Raw genomic sequence first — 13,508 nt, 5'->3', positions numbered from 1 at the left:
AGGAGACGTTTCACTGAGATCTGTTCGGATCCTCTGCACTTCATCACGACTGTACTTGATCCGCGTTATAAAGATCATAACTTGGATTTGGGAATAAAGCAGCATGCACGAGAAATGATCCAGGCCACGATGGAAGCGGAAAACCTGCTTGGAGACGGAGAAGTGCACAGCGCAGGAGAAGGAGAACAGAGCACAGGAAAAAAGGACTCGTCTCTCTGAACCAGATGAGGGGCATGCACCCTCGTTGTCTGATATGTTCAATGAGATCCTTGATTTTAGTGAAGTTAGTTCACAGTCATAGCCATAAGTTTCAGTTTTCTTTTCTCGGCCTTTGCGTCCTCATTTTCGTTTTTTGGTTTCGGCCAAGAATTTTCATTTTGGTGCATCCCTAATTACGACCAAGGCTTGTTTGTTCACGTGATAAAACCAGGGATGTCACACTATAAGCAGCACAGTTGTTAAGTAGCTAAAGAGGAAGTAAGTTCAAAAGCTAATGGTAGAGCTAACACAAAACATTTCATCAAACTAGTTACCATTAAAACACGCTGGAAACATGTCAGAGCAAAGAGCGACTGTGTTGTCTCATGTAACTGCTCGTAACCACAGCACAGCAGCGGTCCTTCTATACAAATGGTTGGTTTTGTATCTCTTTTCCCTGTGGGGCTCAAGCATCTTGCGGATGACTCCCCTGATCCTGAGGTCAACCACCGGGGCCACTTAGTTCACGTTGCCCACTGTATCCAGGGACACCACACATGTGGAAAAAGCTGTGAGACGTGCACAGTTTTGATTCTCCTGCTAATAGATCAATAAAAGACATTAGCGGCGGGCTAACCCGACCAGCAGCGCTAATACAGGGTTAATCCAGGGTTAATGGCTGAGCGGCATCATTCTCAGGGGCAGCCGTTAGTTTGCAGCCGCTCCACACAACATCAACCCCCTCCCCCCTCCTAGTCATGCCCCCGGCTCCTGGAACGATAGACACAGGGAGGAGAATTGAAAAGAAAAGAATTGAGGACCACCCCCCAAGATGAAAATGAGATCTCCAGCTAGATGAGAGCGAAGACACGGGAGTGATATCAGAGAGGAGGGGAGGCTGTTTGTGGGAAATGTGCATGGAGTGAAAAAAGAAGAAGATAAGGTGGAGCTGAGATGAAGAAGCAGGAAACTGAGAGGAGAAAAAAGGGGGAGAGAAGGAGAGAGGAAGGGAGTTGAGCGCTACACTTCTCCCTGTCCTTGTAAAGTGCTGCGTGCTGTCGAAGCGGCAGCCAAGAATGTGTCAGCCCAGCCGTCTCACGCTGCCTAATGGGCTCTTAAACGCTGATATAAAGCTCACTCGCTCTCTTGCCCTCCCCCTTTTCCTCTCCCTCTCTTTTCTGCCTCCGCCACTCGCTGTCATTACCTCTGGTTCTCATCCTGTCTCTCACTCTGTCACTCACTTGTCCTCTCCCTCTCTTTCTCTCTCTTCCTGTTACTTCGTCCATCAACCTCTCGCTGTCTCTGTCTTCACCTTTTTCCTCCTGCCGCTGTCTTTCTGCTCCCTCAGACTTCTCTTTCAATTACTTCATCCCTTACCCCTGAAGCTCTCTTGCAGGTTGTCTCTTTATTTACAACTTTTTTTATGGATGAACTCAACACCTCCGCCTGTTTCTCTCCCTCTACTTCCAACAGGCTTCATAATGCCGTCTACCCAAAGGATCCCTCTTTCCCTCTCACCCTGTTGCACGTCCTGTCAGCACCACTCCACGGCTTGGCCAATGCCTTTGTGTTTGGTCTGGATAGAGACTGGTGGAGCCTACTGAGCCCTACTGGCATGCAGGTACAGCAGCTGCACACACAAACATGTAAAACCCAGCTCAGACGTCCGGATCATTACGGACATGTGCTTGCATTTTCACATTTCGATATCCAAATACAACCTCACATTATTTTTTTCTGGTGACATTTCCACAAAAATTCCATTTGCATTATGTAAATATTTGTTTTGAGAGCATCACCACAGCAGCAGACAGAATTGATCCTTCGGTGCATGATGTAGAGCTGCAGCTGCAAAGGAAAGGGCTGTTGGCGGTTTTAAAATCTGTATACCTTTGTTTTGTGCAGAGGAATCCACGCAGCACAAAACAACCTCACTAAATGAAGCTCAAACTGTCAATCAATGCTGTGCTTATCATTTATTTACCAATGTTCCATTATTGCCGAATGCTTACAGAAACTTTTTAGCTGTATTAGAGAAAGATTGAGACAAGGACTTTTTATTGTCTTCTTGAAAACGGACGAGTCCTCTACCTCGACTGAACTTGGCCCCAAAGCTGGATCGTTTAGTTTCAGGTGCAAGACATCCCCCCTGAAGTTGGTCTGTTTCCAGCATCAGAGTCTAGAGCCACACTGGCTGCTTTGGGAGTCTGTACAACCCCATTACATCATGTGAATGTCAGCAAGCTAACATGCCCACAATGTTATCATGCTTACATTAGCAGCTATAATGTTTGCCATCAAACCATGCTCCCTTATCTAAGAAGTTTTGGCATACTTACATTTGCTACTTTAGAGAGTGCTAATTCTGCTGATGGTGATGTCATCTGTTGTGGTAAATATCGAGTCATAAACCATAACACTGAGCCAAAATTTTGATGTACCGTTAGATAAGAGGTCAGAGATGACAAGTCATCTCCGGGGGCTGGTTTTGCTCAGTCGGTAGAGCAGGCGCCATGTGCACAGAGGCTTTAGTCCTCGTTGCACTGGTTCCTGGTCCTGACATGATTTGGTGCATGTCATCCTCCGTCCTCTCCACACATTTCCCCCCTCTCTCTCTCTCTCTCTCTCTCTCTCTCTCTCTCTCTCTCTCTCTCTCTCTCTCTCTCTCTCTATCTCTCTCTCTCTCTCTCTCTCTCTCTCTCTCTCTCTCTCTCTCTCTCATCCTCAAGCTGTCTTATTTAAGAAAAGCTTAAAGCCCAAAAATAATCAGAAGAAAGAAAAAAAAGATAAGTCATCTTGAGGTGGACATGAAGGCTCAGCTGAATCCAGTTCATCCAACTGCTCTTAAGATATTTTAGTCGAATAAAAAGGTCAACCATAAGAGGGCGCTGCAAAGAAAGCATAGAAATCCTGTAGGTTTCATTTTCGAGCAACATAAATGTCATTGGAGTTGATGGTAACCCATCCAGTAGTTGTTGAGATATTTCAGTCCAGACCAAACTAGGGGACCAGTTGACCAACATTCCCATCCTTGGAGCCACATCGATAGTAGTGATCAACCAATATTGTTTTTTCAAGAGCCAATGTCGACGATTAGAGAGCAGGTCTGCTCATGACCGATATATAATTTATGTCAGGGATATTTATGTTATCAGAAAATAGATTGTTTTATTTGAATCAGCCTCATGATTACTTTAAAACATCATTAATCACACAGATTAATCAGCTGATCAATTTATCGGTCTACCTCTATCCGGATCACATAGCCAAAAAGCTGTTACTGCAACAGAAAGATGCAGCATACGATGATACAGATTCTTTGTCTAAAAATGGGTTTGATAACAGAGACTCACATCCTGTCATCCTTGATCTTGTCAGGGTCAGGGTCATATTTGGCTGAAGCCTCAACCGGCACTCTTTGGCTAAAAAGTCTGGGACTGAATGACTGAATCATAATTTTGTTTCCGTTTTCCCCGTCCGTGCAACCTTGAAATCAATTAGAATACTTTGTGCTTGGTTCAGGGTTATTTTCAGTGTCAGCTTTTGCAGAATAAGGGTTTTCAAGGACATATTCAAAAACAAACTCAGATAACTGAAATATTCTTAGTAATATATGTTTGGTGATGAGACCACTTCACTACCTTTTTCCATCTACGTTGTCAAAACTGTTTTTACAAATTTGGTGAGAATGTAACATTATTTATATTGGTCATTCTGATTTGGGCTTTCTCGAGCCCTTTCAGTTAGGCAATTAGGTGTTTAATTAAAGGCTGACAAAAATATTTAAACATTTGTGGAAATAAATGCTGTGGAAGGTTTAACCAATCACTGTTGAGAGCAAGCAAAACAAAGAAATAATGTGTTGACATTGATCAGCCCTTCAGGGATACAATCATTATTTCAGCATTGCTAACACTCAGGAACACGTTAACTTTGCTGTAATGTTAAACTTGACTGGTTGGTGGAGACCATAGACTGTATAAAATATGGACGTAGGATCCGTGACGTCACCCCTCTGTTTCTGAAGCACTGTTTGAGGCCAATTAGCGGCGGGAGCCATATTCCTGCTGTCGAGCAATTGTGATGTAGAGAGTCGGGCTTTGAGCCTCCAAGCCAACAGCTACAGCAGTCAGCTTTGCCTCTCATTGGAAGACTCGTAATCTCAATATCTTCGAATTTGCTGCATTTGAAAAAAATTCAACCCCCCTACAGTGTGTGCCGATTGAGAAATTAGCTATCCAGACTACACTCGTCTTTTATACCAGGCTGCAAACATGTTTATTTCTGCTGTAAAGATCTGCTTTTTTGAATTGGTTTGTATGTGGTTTCCGGTACTTCCGGAGCCAGCCTCAAGCGGATCCTCGATGAACTGCAGTTTTTAACACTTCCGCATTGGACTCACATTTTTAGACCTGAGGTTGCCGCTTTGTGGAGACATACCACAGGTGGGCAATAATTCTAGTTCCACAATGATTCAAGTTTTTTACTTAACACTCCTGAGAGGAACTTTTAGGTTGTACCTATTTGGCGCCCCCTATGGACAAAGGGGAATGATTTATGTGATTCCTAATATTGTCCTGTACCTATGTTTGTCATTTTGATTAAAAAAAATCTCATTCTTATTACATGAACGCCCTCCCGCGCAGATGCAGAGAGCAGAGAGCAGAGACGTCCACCCGGTCGGTCTGACTTTACTACAGGGCGAAAGTATGGAAAACCACCTACTCTTCCACTCCCTCACAGTCACAAGGATGCGTTCAGGTACCGAAACATGGTACCGTTTGATTTTACGTGAGTCGGTACTCCGTAGTACCGACGGAATTCGGTCGGTACCTATAAAAGTACCGAATTCGGTACCCATCCCTAGTTGTGATGGTTTTTGGCTCCATGTTAATGATTGTCAGCCATCAGTGATGGATCATCCCATTGTCATTTGGCTAAATCTCGCAGATTTCTTTGAGTTTTGGTCAAGCTACAACCAAGCGATCAGAGGAAAAAATACGCAAGTTAACTTCTGTGCATATTCATCTGTAAATTCTAACCCAGACGCTTTTAGCTTTCTTCCAAGTCAGAAATAATCACATCAGAATTTGTAATGAGACCACTTACCTTTCCAAATTAACCGGAACCATCTGTCACAGGTGTTCTCTCGTCTTCTACATAGGAAACAAGTGTTGGGTAGGATTCCGAATCCCTTTATTTTCAGAATTAAATCACCAAACACTGACTTTTTCTTTATATTTTGCACAAATTGAGCTTTTAGGGAAATGTGATGAGGACAAATTACCAGAGAAATTATGTTTTTACATTAAAACCACAGACCTCATTGGCATGTATTTCAATAAAACCCCACAATCAATACTGTTCTCCACAGATTTGTCTCAATCTGCAAACATTGACAGAATCTGCGGATATGAGGCTGAGCTGGTATTGAACCGCACTCACAAAAAGATTCTCTGTGGTCTTAGTCCACGCTAACACACACACACACACACACAAACACACACACACACACACACACACACACACACACACACACATTGTCACCTACTCGGTATCACCATGCAGGCTGATAACGGGTCACGAGGACAATGTGGACGAGTGGAATGTGTGGTATGACCTTCAACCCAAATGTCAATGCTGCACTGTGGTGAATCGGGAGAGAGAGACACAGGGAGATGGAGGAGTGAAATGGAATCTCAATGTGTTCGTAAATCACAGAGAAAATGTGTGTCAGAGAGAGGGAGCGAGAGAGAGAGGGTGAAACAAGAGGGAGGAGAAGAGAGAGAGAGCGAGACGAGCGGCGTGTGTGTTCGTGCTCTATCGTGACTAACAGCCGGTTGTTATTCATCTTGGCATGCGACTCCCAGTAGCTCCCACACATCAGGTGTGAGATTGGCGGCGGAGAGGAGGGGTACGGGGAGAGAAGGAGGTGGCGGGGGTAGTTTGTTACAGCGGCGGAGCGTTCCTCCCTGTACCAAACAAATCTGTGCTTTCTTCCCCCCTGCCTCCCGTACCCCACTCCCTCCAACCCAGCTCGTTTACAGACTCTTTCTCCATCCGATTCCCTTCCTGTCTGCCTGCGCTGCGCTAACTGTGCATGCATTTAAAGGAGTTAGCTCAGATTTTGTCCTTGTCTGTGTAAATGCCCTGGATGGTTTATTGGTCCCTCTTCCCAAAGCTTCTTAATTGGAAGCTTGGTGGAGAGTAAGGTATGCCAAACCAGCTAAAAAGGACCAAATCCACAATAAGGACCCTTTTTTTCTATGATCCTGATTGGTTCACCGTGTTGTCCTTGGCAGGCAGTGCGAGTGGAGTGGATGGACAACCATGCAGCATTTCAATTTCTCAGATGAAATAAGTTTACTCAGGCCAACCAAAAATTGAAAACACATTTATTTGGTATATGATCCTCTGCAAACAATGGTAGAACTGGCTCTCCTCAAGGCTTTTTCCTTAGCAGAGACAAATGCAGAACGACCAGCAGGCTGTGTCCTCACACCTTTCATATCTTGCTACCTGCTTTCATGGACCAATCGGGCGAGCTTTATAATAAAGACCACCATGACAATCTAAATCAATCTCCCTTCACTTGGACTGAAACAAGACATAACAAAGATTTACAAAATAATTATAATCAAAGCCTGCCCTCTTGAGAGGTCTTCATCTTGGAACCCACCAGCACCAACATCAGTCATCCTCTGACAACACTATGCCATATATGCCTCTATGAACAGATGCAAACTTTTCATTAATTCTGGATTAGCCCGTGGTTATGTTGCAGACATAAATGCTGTCATTTATGGTCCATTATATCCTCCATCATATCCTCCAGAGTATCACCTGTTCAACTACTTCAAGTAGGTCTGAGTTCATCAGTCGACAGTTACTTACACAGAGGCTTCACTTCACCAGCCTGGTTCAATATGAGTATGAGCCATAGACTGTATAAAATATGGACGTAGTATCCGTGACGTCACCCATCTGTTTCTGAAGCACTGTTTTGAGGCCAATCGGCGGCGGCAGCCATATTGCTGCTGTTGAGCATTTGTGACGTAAAGAGGCGGGCTTTGAGCCTCCTAGCCAACAGCAACAGTGTTCCCCGCCTGTCAATCAAATCAGCTGTGCCTCTCATTGGCTGATTCGTAATCTCAATGTCTTTGAAATTGCTAAGTTAGAAAAAAATTCACCCCCATCACCCCCCTACAGTGTGTGCCGATCGAGAAATGAGCTATCCAGACTACACTCGTCTTTTGTACCAGGCTGTAAACATGTTTATTTCTGCTGTAAAGATCAGCTTTTTTGAATTGGTGTGTATGTAGTTTCCGGTACTGTCAGACCCAGACTCAAGCAGATCCTCGATGAAGTGCAGATTTTAACACTCCCGCATTGGACTCATATTTTTAGACTGAAGGTTGCCGCTTGGTATGAGCCTGAAAACAAAACCTATGTCATGAGATTCCCTTACTGGTGATGGCTCTTAACTTTGCTGAAATGAAAACATTTTCAGGATTAAAACGTCAGAGTTTGTCAGGCATGTCCTCAATAGCAAAAGAAAACCCCTTTTAAAGTATTTTGTTGATCAGAGGTTAGATGATCATTTCTGCATTCCAGAAAGTTACAAAATCTAGCCCATTAATCAGCGCTTGCAACACAGCATCCATCAGATTTTTTACTCCAGTTTAGATTTTTGATCAGTTTTGAACAGTTTTCTAGCTGCAATTACACACATATTTCTATTTATAGAGATACATTAATTGTCATCGGATTACCTGATGGGAGCTGGGATGTCAGCACAGTGGATTGTGTTCCTCCTGCTTTTGCTCTCCATACAGACTGTTTATCCTACAGATGCCAAAGCCTGCTGAAACATTATTGGCCACTACTACTTGGACTTACTACAAATGCAAACCAGAACACTTCCCATGCTGATCGTCTAGACCCCTGTGTACAGATTCTCTATTTTTATGTACGCACCATTGTGATTTGTATGTGAAATCAAATTTGCCTTCTCTGTGTACACGCAGATACAAACACTGGCTGACCCTAATTTATAAGGCTCTATTAGGCTTTATTCCTCACTATTTGTGCGCTTTATTGCAGAGAAAAATCAGTTCCTATGCCTTGCGTTCTTGCACTACTCTTGTTTTATCTGTTCCTCGGGTAGGGCCTGGATTTGGAAAAAGAGCTTTCAGCTTTGCTGCCCCCATGGCATGGAATGCTCAACAGACTAAACTGAAACTCTCTGAACTTATTACACTTGGAGCCTTCCATTCTATCCCGAGGGACAGACAGTGTGAGAGCACTGAACAGTGCCTGTGTTTTAAACCTTAAATTATTGTTTGTTGTTTTGTTACCGCCTCCGCACCTCTTATTCCTATTGTAAAACACTATGCATCTATAAATTGTATGTTTTAACTTGTATTGTCATTTTCGTGTCACTGTTTTTTATGACGTGCTGCTGACCTCTTGACCAGGCCACCCTTGTGAAAGAGATCCTGATCTCAATGGGTTTTATCTGGTTAAATAAAGGTATAAGAATAATAATACAATTTAGAATAGTAAATATGATATTAACTGAACAAAGCTTTCAGGGAAAACTATCAACACACACATTGATTTGAACAAGAGGCAGTGCACCTTCCCTTCAGCCTTAATATTAAAATGTTTTCACAGTGATTTAAAATTTGGCAAAGGAGACTAAAGGCTCCTTGATACAGTTTCCATAACATGTCCTTTTCCTGTCTCACTTAGCAATCTGCGTTGCTCCTTCCCTCACTGGTGTAATGAAAAACCGGAGCTTTAAAGTGTTCACATCTCCAAATGCGGCAAGCAATTGGGAGCATTTTGGACTCAATAACTTCCAAAGTTAGTTTGAAAAGATGAAAGTTCAGTGTATTCTGTTAATGAGTGACAGTTGAGGCAAAAATACAGCACAGGGTGAAAAGGTCAGGTGCATATGGATGCTGGAAAGCCAATAAGAAGCTTGATATTGTAGTTGAGCAAGCTGGTTTCCCTGCTTGTCAACACAGTCAGCAGTTGCAGCAGCAGCATTAGCAGCTCATGTAGCTAATTAAGATACTCTGGCTAGACTTCTTGGAGTCATAACTCCGTCAGATCTGGACACTCAGACAAGTGATACTCATATATTTAGATTCAGTGACACTTCTACTTACTCAGGATATCAGTTAATGATGTCCGTCAAGTGTGAATGCTCACACATCTGCTCTGAGAGAAAATAAGAGGATCCTTACAATTTCAGAACATCTCTGAGAATCATCTACACGAGCGAAGTAATCTGGTACTTACATGCAAAAGAGGAGTGTAAAAGCATATTCAGTTCTCATTTGAGTTTTGCTGAAGTGTAAATGCATACAGGTCACCCCACCACTCACTGTGGACAAGGAGAGTGGTGGTAGTGAGTTTCAGCTGCCTCCAATTTGGGGGAGGAATTTAAGGGGGAGGATTTTGGACTGTCAGACTTCTGAAAGCTCTGCTCAAGTCTACGTAGATGATAAATTAATGTTTCAGATTGTTAAAGTTTCTCTCACTGACTGGTGAATGAGTTTTGTAGATTAGTGGGATTAAAATGTGGATATCATTTTGCTGACTGCCGGCATAGTCCCGATGAATAGCCACAATAATCAGCAACAGTTAGTGTGTTAAAAGCAGTGTGTAATTTACTCTGCCTTCTAGTTTTCTTGGATCAACGGGGGATTTTTTATGTTAGTACTGCAGCCTCAATTTTACCTTCATTATTGACATTTGCAGGATGGATATTCCAATGGTTACCTGCTGCAAAAAAATCGTAGTTCCTACAAGAAATCAGCTGTGAAGTTAAAAGTGAAGTCACAGCAGAGACTGTAGCCCATAGATTGTATAAAACATGGACGTAGTCTCTGTGACGTCAACCATTCATTCAGAGTTTGTAAGTCTATTGTGAGAGGTTGCCATATCGGAAGTGCTGACTCAATGCCATAGACTGTATAAATAATGGACGTAGTGTCCGTGAAGTCACCTATCTGTTCCTGAGCGTTGTTTTGAAGCCGATCCACGGCGGCAGCCATATTGGAAATGCAGAACTCAACCAGGCAGTGTGTGACGTAAAGAGGTGGGGTTTGAGCCTCCTAGCCAACAGCTGTTTGTACCCATCCAGGAGTCCTCAGTCATGTCCTTATTTGAGCAGAAACTCATAATCTTAATATCTTCTGAACCGTCGCGTTAGAAAAAAATTCACCCCCCGTACAGTGTGTGCCGATAGAGAAATTAGCTACGTAGAGCCAAGCCGTTTTTTTGCACATGGCTGTAAACATGTTTATTAATGCTGCAAAGATCGTCTCTTTTGAATTGGTGTCTATGTGGTTTCCGGTGTTTCTGCAGCCAGCCTCAAGCGGATCTCGATGAATTGCAGTTTATAACACTTCCGCATGGGCTTCGTATTTTGAGACCGGAGGTTGCCGCTTTCTCAATGCTAATCAAATCCTAACTTTCAGTCGATCTGGTATGAGGCAAAGAGGTGGAGTTGAGGCGCGCCTACAGCCTCTTTGCTAACAGTTACAGTGTGCCTGCTTGTCAGTCAAGTCCGCTGTTCCCTTAATTATGCAAAACTTGGGGTGCTGGTGGCCTAGCGGTCTGAGCGCCCCACATACAGAGGCTACAGTCCTCGTTGCTGGTCGACCACTTCCTGCATGTCTGCCCCCACTCTCTACTCCCCACATTTCCTGTCTCTCTTCAGCTGCCCTAACAAATAAAGGCAAAAAGGCCAAAAATATAACTTAAAAAAAATATATAATAATTATGCAAAACTTTATGCAATTTAAATACCTTAAAAAATAACAAGTTATAAAAAACATCAGCATTGGCTTAACATTTTAAGATCGGAGGTTGCTGCATACTCTAGCCAATCTTCTAGAAATTTTCAGGAGCTCTTCCCCTGAAATTTTCCAGAGTTGTTTGTTCACCCGCTCCTCCTCACAGCATGAAGTCTTTACTACCAAACCAAGGGAGTGGTGGGCGGAAGAGGGGAGATGAATTGAGTCATAAAAAGCATGCTGCGGAAGCCACTGTGTAATGTTAACAACATGGCAGTGGATGAAGTAACAGAGACCTTGGCTGTGATGACAGTTTGAGTATTTATATATTTATATTTATATGTGCACATGAGTGGATGTGCTGACATCTTCGCTGTTCTCGTCTTGAAAATGATACTCCTTCTGAAACCTTGGATGTTTTTTATTCATCCTGTTTCAGGTCCCAGATTTGCACTGGTTGCTTATTAATATCACCCCATCCACACTTTTACTGTGAATTCCTTAAAAATGTCCTGCTGTATTCTCACAGCTTATCTGACTTTCTACAAGGGGGCTGAAGGAAAAATTCCATGCGTAGTCAGTGTGAAATTATGTCACACAAATCCAGCTCACCCTCAACATTGTTGGAAGTTCCTAGTTTTCTGCAGGCGGAATAAACTCTCTGACTCCAAGACACAATCACCAACCTGTGTTACAAAATAGGATCATTTGCATCATTAATATATTCTATTTTGGGCGTAAGAACAGTTTTCCAAATAATTGCAGTTAACTTTGTGAAATAGAAAAGGCTTCATACTCCTACACACATTCCTCTGCTTTTCATGTCTCATCTGTCAGTGACCTTTTTGTAGCCCTGTTAGCTTAATTGTCAGAAAGTTTCCTCACCGCACAGTCGACTAAAAATACAAGTGAACAGCTTTGCATGAGGTGCACTGACGTAAAAGCTTCTTTTCTACTCATTTAACTGCAATTCAGTTCCTAATGCCAAAAATCTAAGTCAAACCAATGATTTCAGTTCCTTTTTGTTCCTGTGCAGACATTTTCAAAGTTCACTTGACGCTAAATTGAAGCTTCAGCTGTTCAGTTTGAGTCTCAAAAAGCCTCCTCTGCATTCTGAAAGTGTACGAGCTCACGATAATCAGGTTACTTCAGTGTACATAAACCTGATCTCTAACTGCCTGCGTATCTATCTTTGTGATTTCTGTGTGCATGTTAACGTTCTGCTGTCTCACTGCCTTGAATCTCCTGCTTTTTCCAGTCCTGTGTTTTCTCTCTCATCTCTTCTGCGACTCTTCTTCTCCTCCTCCCTCTCTCTCCTCTGCTTATCTCTATCTCTGCCTCTCTGTACTGTATGTGTTTCTGTTTCCCTGCCGCCTCTGTTCCCCGAACCTTGTTACAGCATCTCCGGAATTTATCTCTCTTACGTGATTTCTGCCGCTCCTCTTTTGTGTTGCATCTCCCTCCCACCTGTGTGTTCTGTCTCCCTCTCTCTCTCTCTCTCTCTCTCTCTCTCTCTCTCTCTCTCTCTCTCTCTCTCTCTCTCTCTCCCTCTCTCCCCTCCCTCTCCCCCCTCGTCCTCTCTTTTCCTTCCCTCGATATTGATCTGCATTCTAGCCGTAGAGCTGAACCGCCTGTGGCTCTGCAATGAGCTCACCTCTCACTTCTTCTTCTTCTTCTGCGTGTATGCGAGTGTGCATGCAGGGGGGGGAAAAAAGCTGCTCCCAATCCCCATATCACTGAAATCTTAGACTACGTCCACACCAAGCCAACGATTTAAAGATGCTATTTCTGTGTCCAGACAATATGCGTCATTTTTGCAACGATCCTTCTTCATAATCCTATTTCAGCCAGTTAACATCAAAACTTAGTAGAACGGCCGTCATGCATTATGAGTACCTGGATCCTCTGCTGACTCTCAGCTGGTTAAACTTTAACACTCTGCCCCTCCTGCTCTCTTTGATCATCTGCTCTGTGTCTTAAAACTGCTTAAAATCAAGTATTTGGTTTAAAACTGTTTTATCTGTTGTTCTATTTCTGTTTAGAAACATATCCATCATTTGGACAATGATAGAATATTTTCTCTTATCACAAAATCTGTGAAAACTCTGGCACAATATTAATTCAATTTAATTCAGGGGCCTGTTATCAGCATAAGACAACATCAGAGGCCCCCTTTTGATTCAAAAAGTTGAGTAAATCCTTCTTTTCCTCAATCCATAAAGATTGTAATGACACACCCCACAAGGCGGAATTAAATTTACCACATCCTAATCAGGGCTCGATGTTATAACTGTATGATTGACGGACTCCATTCCAGCTGATTGTATGTTTCACTGGCTCACTCAGGGCCGGTTGAAATACTGCCTTAAGAGATCATGTTGCTTTTGAGATCATGTCACATACTTTCACGTCGTTTTCCTGTGATACTAGGGCTTTGTTAGTGATTCTTGTCATCTCATTAATTACTGCTACAGCATCAACGTTTCATTAGTGCCCGTG

At 43.0% G+C, this 13,508-nt stretch overlaps 1 protein-coding gene across 2 annotated transcripts in view; it reads left to right on the top strand.

Annotated features, from left to right (window-relative positions):
• si:dkey-100n23.5 (cyclic AMP receptor-like protein A) overlaps positions 1–13,508 on the top strand; it is a 79,174-nt gene that overhangs the window by 60,105 nt on the left and 5,561 nt on the right. For both annotated transcript variants that reach the window (XM_034694463.1, XM_034694464.1), the window contains one exon: positions 1,672–1,819. In XM_034694463.1, the coding sequence (XP_034550354.1) occupies positions 1,672–1,819 (148 nt within the window). The remainder of the gene's footprint in view (positions 1–1,671; positions 1,820–13,508) is intronic.

The sequence above is a fragment of the Notolabrus celidotus genome, chromosome 10, assembly GCF_009762535.1.
Source record: "Notolabrus celidotus isolate fNotCel1 chromosome 10, fNotCel1.pri, whole genome shotgun sequence".
NCBI lineage: Eukaryota > Metazoa > Chordata > Actinopteri > Labriformes > Labridae > Notolabrus > Notolabrus celidotus.
Note: the sequence above shows the minus strand (reverse complement) of the source record. Positions and strands in the feature narration are given on the sequence as shown.